Here is an 18937-nt window from a genome sequence, read left to right as displayed (position 1 = left end):
AGCATCAAGAAGTGACTACTCGGTTTTAGGAAGAAGGTGCGGGAGCTGCACTTGTCAACTCTATAGAATATTTTTTTTTTTTGCTTGCAGACTTGCGGGCAACGGAAAAAAAGTTCTCGGCGCGACGGAGCTAAGTAGCGCCGCCCGACTTCCACGACCTTTTCTCTACTCCGACAACGAGACGACGATCAGATCCACGACAGCACTGTGTTAGCATCATTGCAAGGACGCAGTCATACTATCGCAATGTTCAAGCCTTCGCAACCAATGATGGCGCGATTGCGCCTGACCACGAAGCAGGTCAATGGAGGCTACTACAAGGGAAACCGGACTGGGTCCATGGGTTATTTCGCAAAGAACGGTTCCTATGTGATTGACTGGAAGAAAGTCCGCACTTATGTTGTTCCTGAGAACCTTGCCGACTTCAAGGTATGTTATGCGAATTCGATCTGAAGATGTAGCTTGTCAAGTAGATGCGCTAAGTTGTCAAATAGCTCACACCGTTCGTAACGAAACGCATGGCCCCGACAAAGGGCAAGTACATTCGCGAGCTCGAGAAGAACGGCAAGACGGTTATTGTTGAGCGTGCGTTTGGTGGAAAGGAATACCTCGACATGTGGGCATCGGATAACGGCCAGGAAGTGCTGGAGCAAGAGCGTCTTGAACAGGAAGCGTCTTCAAGCGCGGTGCCACCTCGTCAATAAATGCCTGGGTCACGGATTCCAACGACATATCACAAATTACGAATATGTCCTATCCTTCGCGCGATATCGGCAGTTAGTGCAAGGCAGACTTGGAGACTGGCTTTCTTCGGTTCCAGTGTCCTCGATCACCCAGGAATCGTACCGGGCTCCTTCTCCCCACAATCTCTGGGTCAAGAGTGTATTATATGTACAGTACGAGCTTTGGCTCGCGGCATCGCGATGATCTCTACACGGGCTTCGACAAGTAAAACGGATTTTCATGGTTATCAGTTAGCCGATGAAGCCACCTGGGCGATCCAGCATGTCTATTGAGGGTTATTTTGTTCAATGGCGCATCGTGGGTTTTTGCATGGCTATGTGCTTGTTTATGGTTTCCTGTCATGTTATACCATTTAGAATACTATCAAAATACCTGAACACCATTTGAGGTGAAGAACAGTATCAGTTGAACTTGTGAACAAAAGGTAGAGCGATCGACCTTCGTGCTCAGAGATATATCTAGAACACTCTCGGCCCGGTGATAACAAATAATCTATTGTGGAGTGCTCGAGCCTGCTTCCGTGCGTGGCAATAGACTATTCACATGCTGACAGTCACATAATGCCCACTGTATATGGACACGGAGTGCGTGTTTCCACTACTCTTACAGCGACCGCTGTCTAGCTCTATGTCATCGCCTCCAACGATCTCATCAACTCATAACTATCATCTCGGAGTATCCCATCGTCCCGCAACCAAGGCATGGGGTCGCTTGTGCCCTGCTTCATCGTTTTCAGCGCCCCCTCTAACCTATGAACCCGACCTTCTTTCGCCATTTCCCAAAGCGAGAACAACAGAAGCTATGTTTCAATCATTCACGGGGAACTCTCGCCGTCCACGGCAGGTCAATCTCGGGGGCCGCAATACGAATCCCTTCGCTGCTTACCCTCCCGGTAGACACTCTGCACCTGCTCCAGGTCCACAGAATACTCTTGCAATCGCGCAACAAGAACGACTTCTCAGACAGCAGGAGAGGGAGCGGTTGGGGGCGACTCGGAAGATACAACGGACATGGCGGGGTTATTCAAGCAGAAAGATAACCCACAACACATGGCGGACCGAGTGGGATACAGCTGAGCGACAGAGAACTGGGGCCTCCCTACCATTTGAGGACAAGGCTGGTTATCGTGAAGATAATTTCAAAGCTTCGATGCCGTATGGAACAGCGGCCGAATGCTTGTCACAGTTGCGGCATCTGGTCCAGTTTTTGGAACCCTGGAATTCCAAAGATATCATTCGCCTGGTATACTATTCAAATGTCTTCCAAATGACGTTGCGGGAGGTACCCACGATCGCAACTGAGGGGGAGTGGATGACTCTGCTGAAGCGCCTTGCGAAGTTAACCCTGCGCGTGCTACGCTCAGCAACATCTTCTGTGGTGCCCGACTTTGCAGTGGCCTATCTTGTCCAGTTGCTGGTTTTTCTTACAAACCTGATCCCCAGGCAGATGGCTCGCATAGCTCAAGATTACTATTCTGTTATGGCAATCATCACGAGAAACATGGAATCTTTGTCTCAAAGATGTCATCTATCCCAGGATACCCTAGTCCAAAGCGTCCTTGCTCCTCTGCAGCCTATCACTTCGGAGACCCTTACCGCTTACGAGTGGTTTGCCAGAAGCTATCTCACCATTCCCAACCTTTCAGCGTATCTCGGAACGCTTGATCTGTTAGCGAATAACATTAATTACAAACTGTTGATATCTGCCCTGGGACCTCTGCATTCTCAATTCCAAGAGCGACCACACACTGCTGTGGACATGGATGCACGTCTCTGGCTTCTGGCGTATGTCATTTACTTCCACCAATATGCCCTGGGGACTCAGGCTGGTCACCAAGCACCGGAGCCGGAGTTCGTGAAGATAGTTTCTGAACTCCTCAATTCTACAGCCGTGCATCTGTCGCGGCGCCTAGAGGCGGATGATGCTGTGGATGGTGACGGCCCAGAGGAGACGCCGCTGCACCCCTTTATCAAAGAACAGATATCCAGCCTTGTGAACCAGGGCAGGATTACAGGCCTTCTGTCACAACTTCAGTCGGCGCATCTTTCGCAAGGCGAGCTGGCAGATTCCGACTCGGACGCATCCAAAGAGGCCAAGATTCTTGCTACTTACGCGCTGACCCTCTTGAGGGTATTTCCTCGTCGCGGAGATGATATTCGCATGTGGCTTTATCTAGGCTCAGCTACTTCTGGAGACCAGGGAGCAGGTCATCCAGGCCCGCGGATTCCCGCTATAAAATACTTTTGGCACGCGTCGCGATCGAGCCGAATTTTCAGCAAAATTAGCCAGGACTCTACCAAGGTGCTTCCTTTCCTGAAACCAGCTGCAGAAGCAGCGGCCTCCGGAGTATCAATGTCCCAAGTTGAGCGGGATGAGGAGTGGACCATTATTCTTCTTTTCCTTGAGCTCTATACTTTCGTTTTGAAAGTGATGGATGATGACGAGTTCTTCTCCAGCCAGTCTTCGTTCACTGCTTCCTCCAACACTCGGGTCTCGTGGACCAAGGAGAGTGCGTTGCCGTTGAAAGACATCAAAGATATGACAGTGTTTCTCAAGAATCTGGCATTCACGCTCTACTGGAATTCGGCCGACTTGAATGAACGGGAAGCACCACAGGAAAATGCGGGCATCCAAAGCTACTTTACTTCCGTTGCCCCATCCTCCGACCCCATCACAAGTGTCAAGGATCTTGAATTGCGAAACAAGGAGAAGGGCCTTCCCGGAGTCACCGGGATCCCACTGGACTACTTCAAAGGTCTCGTGACAGGTCTTTTGAGAATGATCCACGAGCGCGATTCAAGACGCAAGTTTCTTCCTGATGGGCATTGGTTGATGACCAATCGCTTCGATATGGAAGGCTTCATCCCTGCTGTCGTGGCGGAGGAAGAGAATCGGCATCAGCTGCAGGATGAGGACGAGGAGGAAGACCAAACCGATTGGATGAGAGATGACGAATATGAGCCTACTTCGGGCCTCATTGGGACTGGCCGTGTGCAACAGGCGCGTCGTATCGAGGCTCTTAGGCGACGCCAGCAACAGGCCGCGCGCAGAAAGCAGCTTGAAGCCGTGGCGCCAAGACTAGAGATTCTGAGGAATATGCCGTTCTTTATTCCCTTTGCCACACGAGTTCAAATCTTCCGCGAATTCATATACCGCGACCAGATGCGCCGAAGACAGGGATTTATTGACCCGGATGCGTGGCGGATGTCAGTCGCTCAGGCTTCCATGGGACGCATGATCGATGGCCGACCTGCAGCCCAAGACATACTGAGCCGCCACCACGCCAACATCAGACGTGAGAGCGTATTCGAGGATGCATTTGAACAGTTCTACGAGCTAGGCGAAGGTCTGAAGGAGCCAATCCAGATCAGCTTCATTGACAAATTTGACACGGTGGAAGCGGGAATTGACGGGGGCGGTGTGACTAAAGAGTTTCTCACCAGTGTCACCACCGAAGCTTTCAAGGCAGGAAGCGGGCCGAAGTTGTTTGAAGAGAACGACCAGCATTTGCTCTACCCGAATCCTGCCGCGGTTGAGCAGCGACGAGAAGCCCTGCGGCAGCTCGGCTTTGTGGAGAATAGCCCGGAGTGGAATGAACGCGTTCGAGACTTGCTGAGACGGTATGAATTCTTGGGTCGGATCATCGGAAAATGTCTATACGAGGGGATACTCGTAGATGTTAATTTTGCGCCCTTCTTCCTATTGAAATGGGCTCTGACGGGGGGCGTGGGATCGGCGCAGCGAGAAACGGCCTACCGCGCCAATCTGAACGACCTGAAGGATCTGGATCAGGGGTTGTATCAGGGACTGGTAGGGTTGCCTGTTATTCGATGAGAGGCACTTGATGGCATGCTAATGAGTTCCTTACAGTTGCAATTGAAGAACTACCCTGGCGATGTCGAAGACTTTGCCTTGAATTTCACCGTCTCCGATACCATCCCTCTTCCGGACGGAGGCAGTCGCACGGTCACGCGAGATCTGAAGAGCCATGGGTCGGACATCGCGGTGACGAACCAGAACCGTCTTGTGTACATCTCTTACATTGCCCGATATCGTCTGCAAGTGCAACCTGCACTCCAGACACATGCTTTTCTCCAAGGCCTGGGCCACATTATCCAGCCCTCATGGTTATCGATGTTCAACCAGGCGGAATTGCAGACATTGGTCAGCGGGGAATCGGGCGACATCGACGTAGCGGACCTGAGACGCAACACGCTGTATGGAGGAGTCTATACCATCGGCGACGACAAAGAAGAGCATCCGACAGTCAAGCTCTTCTGGGAAGTCATGGAGAAGATGTCGAACGAGGAGCGACAGAAAGTGCTGCGCTTTGTGACGTCCACCCCCCGGGCTCCCTTGCTGGGATTTAGCCACCTGAACCCGCGTTTCAGCATCCGGGACTCGAGTGAAGACCAAGAGCGTCTACCTAGTACGAGCACCTGCGTCAACCTCCTCAAACTGCCCCGATATTCCAGCGCCAAGGTTCTCCGGGAGAAGCTGCTCTATGCGATCAACTCGGGAGCGGGCTTTGATCTCAGTTAAGGGAGGCTTCTTTCTGCCAAACAACAAATCCATCGAGGATCCCACAACTATTCTACTCTTTCACGATGATAGAACATCCCTTTATTTCTGGGTTGCATAGCTGGGGCGTCATGAATGGTCTCATTATTCTTTGCTTGTGTAGTCGGTTTCTTTGTCTTGCTTCGGTAAGCCGGTTCTGAGTGCCTTGGGGGGAAGGGGTGTCCCCTTCTTTGTCGATAAATCTCTCTACAAATGATGTGGATCCTGGGTTCAGAGTAGACTACAGTACCTACCTGTCAATCTTCCGTAGGACAATGTATGGAACAACGGAGCCAACTGGTGAGTCGTTTCCTGGGAGCGGCAAGAGAGACAGTTGCCATATTGGGACTAGCGCATGCTGTCTTTCAGTTTTCCAGAACAAAAAAAAGTTTGTAGAGAAATTTGCAATCCCCTTATTTGCGAAAAAGATCGACCAGAGCGAAAATCTCTTTTGCGCTTTCCCAAAGTGGATTTCCCTCCGAAACTTTTCTTCTCAAAATTTTTTTTTTCCACCTCTCGGTCTCAAAACCTCAATTTTTGCTGTCACCAGCAAATTCGATAATAATTCTTTCTTTTTTTTGACTTCTTCCTCTTCTTCTTCTCTTTCTTCCTTACTCTCTCTCTCTCTCTTCCCAGCTTCTTCTCTTCCTCCTTTTCTCTCTTTTTCGAATCGTCTTATCGAAAGAGTGATATAAAAAACTTCCAAAAAAATCCGGAAAATCCCATAAAAAAAAAGGTGTCTGACTCTTCTTCGGTCGAACTCTTTTCCCCTCTCTCCCGTCTGGTCCATCTCGAAACTGTACGTTGTGTGTGTGTGTGCGTTGAAGATTTTCCTCTTCCCGGCCGCCTTTTTCTTCCCATCCCTCGTGTTCGCGTTACTTCGCATTGCCTCCATCTCTATCATCACTTTCCTGCTGTTACCGACCTCGCTTTGCGATTTGTTATACTCTGTACGTCTGACTGTGTTGGTCATCTTGCTTGATCTGCTTTTGATCAGTGGGCTGTGGCTCTTGGACACACCACTTGAAGCATATTCCTGCAGCAGCAGCACAACGCAATCGCACACGGGTGGTTAATGACAACCTCTTATCACCCTCAGCTTTCCTGTTCTACCCTTCCTGTGAACCTTTGAGAAGTTAATATTGTCATTGTGTGGCTGGGTTGATTAGAGCTTGGCCTCCGTTGACTTTTTTACTCAGTCGTCGTCTTTTTTTTTTTTTTTTTTTTTTTTTACCCTTTTCTTTGCTCGTTCTTCCGACTTCATCCCACTTGCATCTCAAAAAGTGTTGTGATTGCCTGCTAACACATATTCTCTCACATAACAGTAAAAGAAAAAAAATACGAAAAATCTTCAAAATGTCTGCCGAGGTTTCCACCACCCCCGCCGCTGACAATGTCAACGGCACCCCCGAGGCTACCAACGCCGCTGCCACCAGCGCTCCTGAGGTCACGGCTGTTGAGAGCTCTTCTCCTACTTCTCCCAACAACAACAACCAGCCTCACTCCGCTTCCCTCTATGTCGGTGAACTTGACCCCTCCGTTACTGAGGCTATGCTCTACGAGCTCTTCTCTTCCATCGGCCAGGTCGCTTCCATCCGTGTCTGCCGTGACGCCGTTACCAGACGCTCTCTGGGATATGCCTACGTCAACTACAATAACACCGCCGACGGCGAGCGCGCCCTCGAGGATCTGAACTACACCCTGATCAAGGGCAAGCCCTGCCGTATCATGTGGTCTCAGCGTGACCCCGCTCTGCGCAAGACTGGCCAGGGCAATGTCTTCATCAAGAACCTGGACAGTGCGATTGACAACAAGGCTCTTCACGATACCTTTGCCGCCTTCGGTAACATTCTCAGCTGCAAGGTTGCTCAGGATGAGTTCGGCAACTCCAAGGGATACGGCTTCGTCCACTACGAGACCGCCGAGGCCGCTAACAACGCCATCAAGCACGTCAACGGCATGCTGCTGAACGACAAGAAGGTCTTCGTTGGCCACCACATCTCCAAGAAGGACCGCCAGAGCAAGTTCGACGAGATGAAGGCCAACTTCACCAACATCTACATCAAGAACATCGATCCCGATGTCACCGAAGAGGAGTTCCGCAAGATTTTCGAGCAGTTCGGTGAGATCACCTCCGCCACCCTGAGCCGTGACCCGGAGGGCAAGAGCCGTGGTTTCGGTTTCGTCAACTACTCCACCCACGAGAGTGCGCAGGCCGCCGTCGACGAGATGCACGACAAGGAAGTCAAGACCCAGAAGCTCTACGTTGGCCGTGCCCAGAAGAAGCACGAGCGTGAGGAGGAGCTGCGCAAGCAGTACGAGGCTGCTCGTCTGGAAAAGGCCTCCAAGTACCAGGGTGTCAACCTCTACGTGAAGAACCTCACCGATGACGTCGATGACGAGAAGCTCCGTGAGCTCTTCGGCCCCTACGGTACCATCACCTCCGCCAAGGTCATGCGTGACTCCACCCCCGCTGAGCGTACCGAGACCCCCGACTCCGAGAAGGAGAAGGAGGTCAACAAGGAGAACGAGAAGAAGGAGGACGAGGAGAAGGCCGCCGAGGAGAAGCCCAAGGAGTCCGATGAGGAGAAGAAGGATGAGACCAAGAAGTCCGACAAGAAGCTCCTCGGAAAGAGCAAGGGCTTCGGTTTCGTCTGCTTCAGCAGCCCTGACGAAGCCTCCAAGGCCGTCACTGAGATGAACCAGAGAATGGTCAACGGCAAGCCTCTTTACGTTGCCTTGGCCCAGCGCAAGGATGTCCGCAGAAGCCAGCTTGAGGCCAGCATTCAGGCCCGCAACACCATCCGCCAGCAGCAGGCCGCTGCTGCCGCTGGTATGCCCCAACCAGTAAGTTCTTCTCGTCCATCGCCTTTTATCTGATTACTATGTCGTTTGAAGATTGCTAACTTTTTTTTTTTTCTTGCTCCAGTACATGCAGCCCGCTGTCTTCTATGGTCCTGGCCAGCAGGGCTTCATTCCTGCCGGCCAGCGTGGCGGCATGCCCTTCGCTCCTCAGCCCGGTATGGTGATGGGTATCCCTGGTGGACGCCCTGGCCAGTACCCCGGTCCCTTCCCCGGTCAGCAGGGTGGACGTGGCATGGGTCCCAACCAGCAGATGCCTCCTAACTTCCAGGGTATCCCCATGGGTGCTATGCAGGGTCCTGGTGGCATCCCCAACGGCATGGGTTACCCCCAGGCCATGGGTCAGGTGCAGTTCGGTCGCGGTGGTGGCCGCGGTCAGGTCCCCGGTATGCCTATGGGTCAGGGTATGCGTGGTCCTGGCTACCAGGGCCGTGGCGGTCCTCAGGGTGGCCCTCGTCCTCAGGGTGGTCGTGGCCAGAACGCCGCTGCTCAGCCCGCCGCCGGTCGTGAGGAAGCCCCCGCTGGTGCCCTCACTGCCCAGGCTCTCAACGCCGCCGCCCCGCCCCAGCAGAAGCAGATGCTGGGTGAGGCTCTTTACCCTAAGATTCAGGCTCAGCAGCCCGAGCTGGCTGGCAAGATCACTGGCATGCTGCTTGAGATGGACAACACTGAACTGCTTGGCCTGTAAGTTTTACTCTTGCATCTTCGTGTCTTGGATTCGAATATCTGCTAACGTTGATCATCCTTCAGTCTTGAGGACGATGATGCCCTCCGCGCCAAGGTTGACGAGGCCCTGAGCGTTTATGATGAGTACATGAAGAACAAGGGCGAGGGCGAGGCCCCCGCAGATGCCGACAAGCCCAAGGAGGCTGCCAAGGAGACCGCTACCGAGGAGAACAAGTCGTAGATTAGGTGTCTCGGTGTCTGCTGAGCTGGCTGTCCCAACTCTGGAAGATTTTTGATTCACGTCTATTTTTGATGACCTCCCTTTCTCTCTTTTTTCCGAATTAACGATCTTCCTCTCTTCTCCTTCCTACCTCCACCTTATCCCTTTCCTTTTTCCTACCCTTTCGACTTTTTTTTTATTTTTTTTTTTTTATTTTTTCCCCTCCCGGTCCTGATATCCCTCCGTTTCCAAAAGTTCTTTGCTAGTGGTGTCACGTGCCTATGTCTTGCAAGCGACATGCTGTTTTACCCGGACCCCATCGTCGTTGCACCTCCCTTACTGTGCGTTGTGGCCACTATTCTGTGCAACATGCAGGAGTTGATTTACATGTCGGAAAGAGAGGCCAGACAAAACTTGAGTTTCCGCATTACGCTGGGGTCGGAGAAAAAGTTTGCTGAGAAATTATGGGTTTTCATTTGATGTTATGAGGGGAGGAAGTTGTGACGTCTCTTCTCTTCCTATCCCACTTAACACAGCTACTCTCGTATGAGTGTAATATAGACTTATGACTTCCTCAGGGATTTATCCTTTGGTAAACGATCCGAGTGTGGCTGTAGGTGTATAAAGATTTATAAGGTCATCACATTCTAACACTGCAAGACCGTAAGTAATACATGCATGGTATCGTATATACATGAACGCATCATCATCTACTCATTTATCAGTTTGAAATGCTCAAGAAACCGTCCGGACAATATCATCGATAGCCTGCGCGACATGCTTGACGTTCGCGGGATTTACTATTTCAGGGAATCAATTTTTTAGTCTCTGTGGTATCATAGAGAAAAGCCAGAGCAGGAGAACTTACGGCCTGGCATGGAGATACGCCCCGATTTGAGCATATAGACGTGGTGTCGCTGTCTGATAGCGAGGACTTGGTTCTTGGTCAGGCCGGTGTATGTGAACATGCCAATCTGAGGAGGAAGCGGGAAGAAGCTTGTTAGTGAGGGGGTTTTTCTCTCTCGAGGGTTAGAGAAGAGGGAAGGGAGGGGCAGGTACGTACCTGAGAAAGGATATGATCCCAGGACCCCGGCGTCCCCAAACGAAGCAACTCATCATACAACGCCTGGCGCATTTCCTTGATGCGCCCGCTCATGAGCCGCAGATCATCGAACCACTGCTGCCGCAGCTTCTCGGAGCCGAGGACCGTCCGCACGACCTCGGACCCGCCGCGCGGCGGAACCGAGTACTCCCCGCGCACCAGGTGGCACAGGTTCGCGAGGATGACCTGGGCGAGGTCGTGGGAGCGGGCGCGGGTAACGACGTGCAGAGCGCCGGTGCGCTGGCCGTACAGGCCGAAGCTCTTGGAGAAGGACTGGGCGACGCAGAATTCCAGTTCCGGGCGGCAGGCCAGGAAGTGGCGGATGGGCCAGGCGTCGTCGTCGAGGCTGCCGGAGGCGAAGCCCTGGTAGGCGAGGTCGAAGAAGGGGATGAGGCTGCGCTGCTGGCAGAGGACGGCGAGCTTGCGCCAGTGGTCCTTTGTTGGATCTGCGCCGGTGGGGTTGTGCGCGCAGGCGTGCAGGAGGACGACGTCGCCGGGCTGCGCCTCGGCGGAGAGCAGCTGCGAGGTGCGCGGGTAGTCGAAGCACTTGCCGTCCGGGTCGTAGTACGGGTATGTGCGGACGGCGACGCCGGTGAGCTCCCAGATGGTGAAGTGATTGGCCCAGGTTGGGTCGGGGATCCAGACGGTTGCGGGCTTGAGATGGCGGGCCAGGAACTCGGCGCCGAGGCGGTTGGCGCCGGTGCCGGAGATGGTCTGGATGGAGGAGATGCGGTCCTGGGCGGCGACAGCGGTCTGGCGTTCCAGCTCGGAGGCGCTGCCGAAGCCGAAGACGAGGTCGCGCGCGTGCGCTAGGAACTCGAGATCGCCCTGGATGGGCAGATACTCATGCCGGTTAGCGTTCTTTGCCGCAAAGAGCTGCGCCTCGGCTTCCTTGACCACGGTCAGGGGCCACGGCTCGCCTGTCTCGGTGCGATACACCCCGATACCCAGATTGACCCTGTCGGGATGCGCATCGCTGAGGTATTCGGCCTGGAGGTTGAACGGCTCCTCGATGGGTGGGATGGGGAGATTCGAGAACCGGGACGGGGTACCTGTGGCGACGGACTTGACGGTGGATGCGTCACCGACAATCGCGGTCTGCCGGATGCTCTCATCAATCTGGGAGGGAGCCATGGTGAATGTCTAGAGAGAGTCTGTGTCCTGCGATATTGCAATCTGCTACTCCCCAGTCCCATCCCAGCATGAACCCGGGTATTTATGGCCATCCCAAGGGGGGGGGAAAGGTGGTTTTCGCCTATCGCCGAACCGCGTGCGCCGCATATCGTACTCCGCATGAGAAACGGGGGTTTTCCTTCTGAATCTGTGGACCCTAGAGCGAGACCCAATCCGAAGAGAAAACCGTGATGCAGTGTTGGATGGAGTCAAACTATCCGATTGCGGCCAGAAACGCGAAATATCCGCGTTTATCGTCGGAGCTGCAGATTGCCGCTTCCAACCGCCGTCAGCCGCGTATCTGGCAGTTGTTGCGATCAAACGTGGAATAATTTCTACGGAGATATCAGATGAAACACACGAAGAGAAAGAAGAAAAGAGACCAATTGATAAAGAAGAGCCCTCCATTGTCGGGAATGAGGCTGTATATTCGACTATTATTATTATCATTAACTGAGACTGCCAATCTATATGGACCCAGCGATCACCTAATGGCAACTAACTCATGAGCCAAGCGCTCGTCGAAACAACCTCCTGCATATTCCATCAATTGGAGACTTAAAGATGCCTCCAACCTTGGGTGTTAACCCTCCAGCGGCTGTCTGCAGCAGTGCAGGGGATTTGGATTGGTTGTCTCCGAGCCATGATGTCAAAGGCGCATCAATATGGCCTTAAAGAGAGAGAGCGAGATTCGCTCTGGCTGAGTTCATGTGCTGCTACTCCCAAGATGGTTAACCAACCTGGTATAAGGAATAACGATTGGGTTGCAGACAGATCACCATCGCATCTACCGACATCATATACCAGGTGACCTTGGGGGCCTTAGCGGCTTCTGCGGCCATCTGGTTTCAGAGTACGCCATCCTGCATGGAGCGGCTCTTAGTCACTACTATCGTTTATGATGCCTGGTTGGATTAATTTGCTTACCAGGTGGATCACCTGCGACGGGCTATATCGACGTTCCTGAAATCGATCAGATTGGTCATCTGTTGAAATCTGCTGAGTGTGGTAGCAACACAGAGCTGCAGAAGAACAAGAACACTGGGTCAACCGATGCTGCTGAGGCAACGTGCACCTCAACACCGCCGGTACCCGTATTTCGAGTCTTGATGTACATCAGATCTTCGTGATCGTCTCTGTCGGCGTCGATGAGCTGCCGAACCCCGTTGTCTTCAGGTGAGAAGGTTGTGCCGACTTCCAGTGTGGAGGTTTCATAGTTGGATCTGCGTGAGGCTAGGTTAACATCCACCTTGCCGGTGCCGGTGTTTCTGGTTTTGATATATGTCAGGTCGAAACCAGATGGCGTCAGGGCCCCGGGGCCGTAAGGGTCTAGGGCGACAAAGGTGGTTCCTGTGATCCAGACAACAATAGAAAGTGACACAGAATAATGGGATCATTTCTTCCTATGGAGTTGAATAATTTTCAATGAATCCGTCACTAATCTACTTCTACTCTGCTTCTACTGTTGGTGTTGAATAGCCAGCCCCTATGTTGCAACCACAAACACAATGAAGGGACCTGATGAGCCTCCCCAAGATAATAGTCTATCTCCCTTTGTTGTTGAGTCTGCCATTGTCAATCCAGTGAAGGCTGACATCAAACAAGCGGTCTTATTGTCTTCTCATTCCATTCACCATCAGCCTCCACTGGCTGTATAAAATCCCCCCCATCACGCCTCCCACAACATCTCTTCTCTACGAATCTGTCAAAAAGCCACCACTACAACAGAAACATGCCTTAGCCATTTCTTCGTTCTAATCTTGGTCGAATTGCCTGTTATAACAGGGCGCTTTCTTTCTTTATCACTGCTCCAGCTCCGAAGCAAATATGCGGATTTCAATGTGCTCACCCGTCTCGTTCAATGAGAAAGTCTATTGAAAGGATAGCATAGGCGCAAATGCAATCATCCAAAATCGGGTCCCAGGTTGCCCTACGATTGCAGTCAGATTCATTACTTTTTACGACATTGACCGACGGCTGCAGTTGTCGTTGAGTTACGGAGCTCGGTTTCCATTATCGGTGCCGCCATGTTGGGTTCCACGAGCCACTGCGAAGAGAATTGTCATTTCTCAGCAGGACTGAAGTCATATTCGGGTCGTTCCCAATTTCACAGATGGACGACGTGACTACAAGCCGCTCAAAAGAGCCGATCTCATCCATGAGATCACCAAATCAGCAAAAGTGAAGCAGTCCTTGAGATCGAGGCACACGCCACTGTCCGACTGGGCTGCAGTTATAGTTTCTGCTCCTCCTGTAGTTGTCCCTATCAACCAAGAACGGCACTGTGATTACCTCGAATGCCTATGTAACAGCGTACATGCGGCTGAAATTGTCAACATAGATGAAATACTGTATCCCACTAACTAGCATCCGGATACCTTTTTAGTGTAGCGGTATTACACAGATTTCAGTTCTACGACAGAAATTAACCAGACCGTACTACGAATTCGCCGACAACGGTGGCCGACTCATTGGTGTTGATTCTATCCCCCGTACAACATGCAAATTCTCCTCCCTGATCTCTGGCATTGTGCTTGGTGGGGACACTTTACAGCTTCTAACCACAGTTCTCATGCCAAATGAGCAGCCAGGGTGGAATGAGCTCAGTAACCAGATGGAGACCTCATTTGCAGTGCGATTGTGTCAACAACTACACATATCACCACCAGCTAGGAAGTGATGTCTAAACACCTTTTTAGCTGAGGCGTATGGTTGTATCACCCGAATTTACGGGCTAGTTACGGAACTCAAAGTGGCAGTCTCGATTTTATCATACCCGGATATGACATGGGGTATTGATGCTTTTTGCGGCGTTCTCGTTGAGTTTGGCAGCTGTGTTGACGTTGAATAGGTTCCGCAAGCCGAGAAATGGCGGCTTCTCGTTGCCCTTCGTGTTCAGCAGCCGCAGCAGCGCCGTGCCCTTGCCGCCGCGATCTCGGACATTCAGGCCGCAATGGCTCGTGCTGCCGGCGATTCTGATTCCGACGCGGAGTTTGTCGATGCTCCCGCCGCTGCCGATGCTCTGAGAGAGAATGATCGGATCTCAGAGCATCTGACTGAGTAGGCAGGGTGGTTTGACCCAGCTTGGGAGCGACCTTTAGACCCAGTTTATGATTCTTGCCTGTTGTGGTCAGATAGAAATACCTGGACAGTTGTGAATGTTAGTCCTGTCATCACAAGTTCGAGTCTGGCGATTAAAGCAAGCCTATAGGCAAATAGGAGCTTGTCCATTATCAACTGAGCTTTGAAGGCTGATCCAATTTGCCCGTTCATCTTCGCAGCTCCAAGGTATATGCTCAAAGCCAATCAGCTTGTCGAGATGAGACCAGACGGAAGACGACTGCTCTGTATAGGACACGAAGCAGGACGGTGGACGCAGTATGAGCGAAGAGTGATCTATCTGAATATTTATACTATACAAGGTTCTAAAAGATCTATTCGACAGTGTGAGGCACTTTACGAAGCTGTCTCAACGTCTTATACCAGAGGATCTGTGCATACAATACGTGAAGCTCATAGAGCAGCCACGGCGGCCTCTTGAAATCCCTCGTAGACTGACCCTCAGGATGCACATTGAAGGATTCAATAGTCACGTACGTCACCCTCGCCGTCTCCTCCGACACCTTCTCCACGATGTATTCCTGGAACCCGCCCTCCATCAACCGCCACGGAAGACCATACGAGGCCGCCTTATCCATGGCCCGGACCAATCCCTCGTGAGCATTCCAATACATCACCGCCCCAGCCGCATCCACAGGACTGCCTCGAATAGCATCCCTGTTCGAGAGAAAGTCGGCGCTTGGCTCGCGGGCTTCCACACCCAGCTCCCGAGGCTGGAGCGCAAGACCCCGCTTCGTACTCCAAGTACCTAGCAGGAAAGCTCCCAGGCCGGCTTGATCACCGAACAGCAAGCTCCCAGGCGTGAAGGACAACGGCGGCACCTGTTTATCGAGAACGCGCGCCTCGGGCCCCTGCGCGCGAGCGTCCAGAAACGCGGTAAACAGATTCCGCATCAGATGATGCGCGTCCCCCTCATCCTCCTCGCCCTCGTTCTCATTCTCATTCTCATTCTTGGTACGGGATCCCCTGTATCCAGCCAGCAGGGACACCGGCACCTCAACCTGCAGCGCTATGAAGGAGGGGATGCAGCGGGTTTTGCGATCGTCGTCATTGGACCATGCGGCCAGCAGAGCGGGCTGGTCCAGCCCCCAGGCAGGGCGGGGCACTGCCTCGCTGCTCGCGATGAGGTTGCGACATGCGCTTGACTGGGGGAGCTCTGTGATGGTGACTTTCGGGCAGGACCGGTCCAGGCGCCGCTTGCCAAGATATGCGACTACGCCGCCGGCGGCTGCTAGGGTGAGCGCACCCGTGAGTCGAGGCCGGGTTTGCAGGAAGGCGAAGAAGCTCATGAGAGTGAAGAGCTGGGATGGTGTAAACGAGAAGAAGAAATCGGGGTGGTTGGTTGGAACTTCTTGCTCTTGCAGCCAGAGATTCGGGGTACGTGATCCGATTGTGTGTTAAGTCTGGACTTGGAGCGTCTGGAGAGACTTTGCTCGTGCTTAATGGAGGCGCAGGACCTTGTATATATCGACGATAATTGGGTCGAGATGGTATTTGGGTTTCGTCGACTCTTATTGTGTGGGCCAAATCACGATGGAAACCATAGCAGAGACGAGAGGAATGGGATTGGAAGAATAAGAACTACCTCTCGGTCAGCACTGGAGGGATCCCCTCTATAAGCATGGCTACGTGTCGTCCCCTCTGAGTCACATTATGCGAAACATGCGCTATTCCCAATGACGAACTGTAGCGATTTCTAAAAGCCGGGTGATAGTTGTGTGGTAGTTCATCAAGAGGCGCAAAAAGCTCACTAAAAGGGTAGCCAGTTACCCGGTAACTTCCTAGACCTTCGCGAGTTGTTCCGAACCCGTGTTGAAGTTTTGAACAGTCACGCGCAGGGACTCTTTGAAGCTTAGTTCGCTTGGAATGAGGGTGTTGGAATCAATATTAATTCTTCGGTTCTGCTGCATTCACTTATCTAGGAGGTAGGAAAGGCACTGCCAATTCGGGGCTTTAGCATTGTTGGCTGCCGCAAGAGACCGAGAAAGGGGAGCACCAGATGATCGATCACGTCGTCAGACTGAGTATCGAGTTCAACTGGGTGGCTTATTATTAGCGGGTAGGGTTGAAGTCCTCGACTTCATTCATGTACAGTGGACTTTCTGGCTCGGCCCGGTGGTAACACACGCTCTTTTCTAGGATCGACCCTATTATCTACAGCGCCATTGGAACGTGTCCTGGCAAAAGCTTTGTCCAGCACTGGACATTTTGTAGTCATCATATAGTACATTTATCTGAAGCAATCCCTTCGGAAGGAGCGGAGAGTATCTTTACTGGTTGTTCTTCAGAAGACCATCATGGCGCCGAGTAACAGCGCGTAGATTTCCAAATGGGAGGACATCTCCAATCCTCTTTGCACCCGTGAAGAGCATGCAAAGACGATCAATGCCACAGCCCCAACCGCCAGTCGACGGCAGCCCCCACTCCAGCGCCTCCAGATAGCTTTCGTCGACCTCAGCAGACTCATCTGCGGCCTTGCTGTAGCGGACTTGGTCTTCGAATTTTCGCCTCTGTTCAAAGGGGGAGTTTTCCTCCTCGTATGTGTTGACCATCTCCCGGCCTTCAATGAACAGCTCTGCACGCGCAGCCACGCGTTGCTGGTTGGCCGGGTGAATGAAGGACTTGGAGAGTGGGGAGAGACATTCGGGAGGGTTGATGATGAATGTTGGGTTGATGCATTCTGGTTCAAGGTAGGTACCGCAGAGTTCGTCAAGGAGACGAGGGAGGGTAGGGTTCTCGGGAATGGAGATGGATAAGTCTATAAATAGCTGCTTGACTTGGTCTAGGGCATCCGGGGCATCAAGGTCAGGTAGCTTGCGGCCGATTTTCTCTTCGATGCCGGTGGTGAAGTCGACTCGACGGAAGGGTGTGGAAAAATCGACCTCTGGCGGGCTCAGAGTAGCGTTCTTGTTAAATTCCTGGATATGCGCCGCCATTCCTGACAAAAGGTTCTCTGTAATGGACATCAAATCCTCCAGGTTTGCATACGCATGATAGAATTCACACGTTGTGAATTCGGGGTTATGAGTCTTGTCAAGACCTGTCGCAGCCTGTCAGTCATCCCCTCCTTGGGTCCGGATACACCCTGACTTACCTTCGTTGCGAAAGGACGGGCCGATTTCAAACACTCTATCAAACCCGCCGACGACCAGGCGTTTCAGCCAGAGCTCTGGCGCAATCCTCAGCGAGAGCTGGCGATCAGGAAATTCGGTGGCAGAGGTATGAAACGGACGGGCAATCGCCCCGCCCGCAATTGAGCCAACGATGGGTGTGCTGACTTCCATGAAGGATCTATCGAGGAAGAACTGACGCAGGAATTGAATGATGGCCGATCGTGCTCTGATGATATCCGCCGTCTTTGGATCAGCGAGAAACTGGACATGCCGGGGATAAGGCGACGTCTCATGCTCTTTGGCATCAACGGGAACGTCGTGTAGACAGGGAGATAGCATCCGAGGCAGTTCGGTGGCCAGAACTGTGAGTTCTCCACGTGCCGTACGATGGGGTCTACCGATTACAGCTATGGCAGGTCGTTTAGTCTCAAGTGACACTGGAGATAAACTCGGTGGTACAACATACAGAAGGCATCACCGCGGCGAAGCAGACGGTAGAACTTCTTGAAAGACTCGGGCGATACTCCATCCAGTCGGCGAATGTTGCACATGACCTGGACTTTATGTCCGTTCTGGGCGATATCGAAGAATATCAATTTGCTCCCGGCCAGTCTATAGGTACGAATTCTTCCTACTAATCTAAGTACAAGACAACCAGGTAGGGCCAGAGCAGGCAGCAACCTACCATGAACAACGACGGAGTCATCCTCTACTATCTCATTGTCGGCAAGGTGGCTGTATCGGTCACGAAACTCCGAACAGCTCACCGAGCGCTGGTCTTTGGGAAGACGGGGGTATGGATCAGGACAGGCATTTCTGACCTCCTGTAATCGTTCCCTGAACGCCTTTTCTGGAGAGGCCGCATTGCTGCTATGCCTTGTATTTGTGAAGATTGATGGGAGTGGTTTGATTGCTCGAAGTAGACTACCTGCTATGTGAGAAGTACGAGGGATACGAGGAGTACTCGGCAGTCCTGCACTGGAAATCATCCATGTTAGCAAATGTATCCCAACAGAGGTGAATTCAATTCCAAAAGGCAATGTAAAAACTTTTGATCAGAGATAAATCGACTCCGGTGCGATCAATTGCTTGTAAACAAGCATCATTTGCAGCGGTTCTGAAAGGCAGGGTTGTTCTCATCCTTCAATTGCATCGAACTAACAAAAAGAAAGCAATGAAGTAAGTTTCTTACCTGATACGAAGACTTCCTGAAGCCCACCGGGGGCGAAGTGATTGCATTTGGAAAAGACAGATCTACGCGGTCACATCGCGAGGACTGGAGGAAAAAAGAAGAGGGAAGAAAAATTGTGCTTGACGAAGGGCGGATAAAAGCGTGGAAGGCGGTGAGAAAAGATGGTCTTAGCTCCGACCTCACTT

At 52.2% G+C, this 18937-nt stretch overlaps 8 protein-coding genes across 8 annotated transcripts, besides 4 other annotated features; 4 read left to right on the top strand and 4 right to left on the bottom strand.

Annotated features, from left to right (window-relative positions):
- Positions 1-246: 246 nt before the first annotated feature.
- ACLA_030270 (mitochondrial 54S ribosomal protein mL41) lies at positions 247-704 on the top strand (the record flags this gene model as incomplete). The annotated part of the gene is made up of 2 exons (XM_001269719.1): positions 247-429; positions 495-704. 2 exons carry the CDS (start codon positions 247-249, stop codon positions 702-704), a joined length of 393 nt encoding a protein of 130 aa, XP_001269720.1.
- An 841-nt stretch (positions 705-1545) lies between these two features.
- ACLA_030260 (HECT-type E3 ubiquitin-protein ligase) lies at positions 1546-5286 on the top strand (the record flags this gene model as incomplete). The annotated part of the gene is made up of 2 exons (XM_001269718.1): positions 1546-4554; positions 4615-5286. 2 exons carry the CDS (start codon positions 1546-1548, stop codon positions 5284-5286), a joined length of 3681 nt encoding a protein of 1226 aa, XP_001269719.1.
- Positions 5287-5873: 587 nt separating this feature from the next.
- Positions 5874-5914: a microsatellite.
- A 597-nt stretch (positions 5915-6511) lies between these two features.
- Positions 6512-6536: a microsatellite.
- Positions 6513-6536: a microsatellite.
- Positions 6537-6660: 124 nt separating this feature from the next.
- Positions 6661-9073, top strand: pab1 (polyadenylate-binding protein; the record flags this gene model as incomplete). Its single annotated transcript, XM_001269717.1, has 3 exons — positions 6661-8151; positions 8234-8850; positions 8917-9073. The coding sequence occupies 3 exons, from the start codon at positions 6661-6663 to the stop codon at positions 9071-9073; spliced, it is 2265 nt and encodes a 754-aa protein (XP_001269718.1).
- Positions 9074-9241: 168 nt separating this feature from the next.
- Positions 9242-9271: a microsatellite.
- Positions 9272-9787: 516 nt separating this feature from the next.
- Positions 9788-11288, bottom strand: ACLA_030240 (putative aspartate aminotransferase; the record flags this gene model as incomplete). Its single annotated transcript, XM_001269716.1, has 3 exons — positions 9788-9852; positions 9921-10026; positions 10116-11288. The coding sequence occupies 3 exons, from the start codon at positions 11286-11288 to the stop codon at positions 9788-9790; spliced, it is 1344 nt and encodes a 447-aa protein (XP_001269717.1).
- Positions 11289-12309: 1021 nt separating this feature from the next.
- Positions 12310-12724, bottom strand: ACLA_030230 (uncharacterized protein; the record flags this gene model as incomplete). Its single annotated transcript, XM_001269715.1, has 2 exons — positions 12310-12656; positions 12691-12724. The coding sequence occupies 2 exons, from the start codon at positions 12722-12724 to the stop codon at positions 12310-12312; spliced, it is 381 nt and encodes a 126-aa protein (XP_001269716.1).
- Positions 12725-14109: 1385 nt separating this feature from the next.
- ACLA_030220 (uncharacterized protein) lies at positions 14110-14391 on the top strand (the record flags this gene model as incomplete). The annotated part of the gene is given in 2 exon segments (XM_001269714.1): positions 14110-14163; positions 14179-14391. The coding sequence occupies 2 exon segments, from the start codon at positions 14110-14112 to the stop codon at positions 14389-14391; spliced, it is 267 nt and encodes an 88-aa protein (XP_001269715.1).
- Positions 14392-14761: 370 nt separating this feature from the next.
- On the bottom strand, positions 14762-15736 carry ACLA_030210 (uncharacterized protein; the record flags this gene model as incomplete). The annotated part of the gene is made up of 1 exon (XM_001269713.1): positions 14762-15736. One exon carries the CDS (start codon positions 15734-15736, stop codon positions 14762-14764), a length of 975 nt encoding a protein of 324 aa, XP_001269714.1.
- Positions 15737-16717: 981 nt separating this feature from the next.
- ACLA_030200 (putative lysyl-tRNA synthetase) lies at positions 16718-18799 on the bottom strand (the record flags this gene model as incomplete). Its single annotated transcript, XM_001269712.1, has 4 exons — positions 16718-17487; positions 17542-17967; positions 18027-18538; positions 18753-18799. The coding sequence occupies 4 exons, from the start codon at positions 18797-18799 to the stop codon at positions 16718-16720; spliced, it is 1755 nt and encodes a 584-aa protein (XP_001269713.1).
- Between the last annotated feature and the right edge of the window lie 138 nt (positions 18800-18937).

The sequence above is a fragment of the Aspergillus clavatus genome, genomic scaffold (genome assembly GCF_000002715.2).
Source record: "Aspergillus clavatus NRRL 1 1099423829805 genomic scaffold, whole genome shotgun sequence".
Taxonomy (NCBI): Eukaryota; Fungi; Ascomycota; class Eurotiomycetes; order Eurotiales; family Aspergillaceae; genus Aspergillus; species Aspergillus clavatus.
This window is presented reverse-complemented; position numbering and strand designations above follow the sequence as displayed.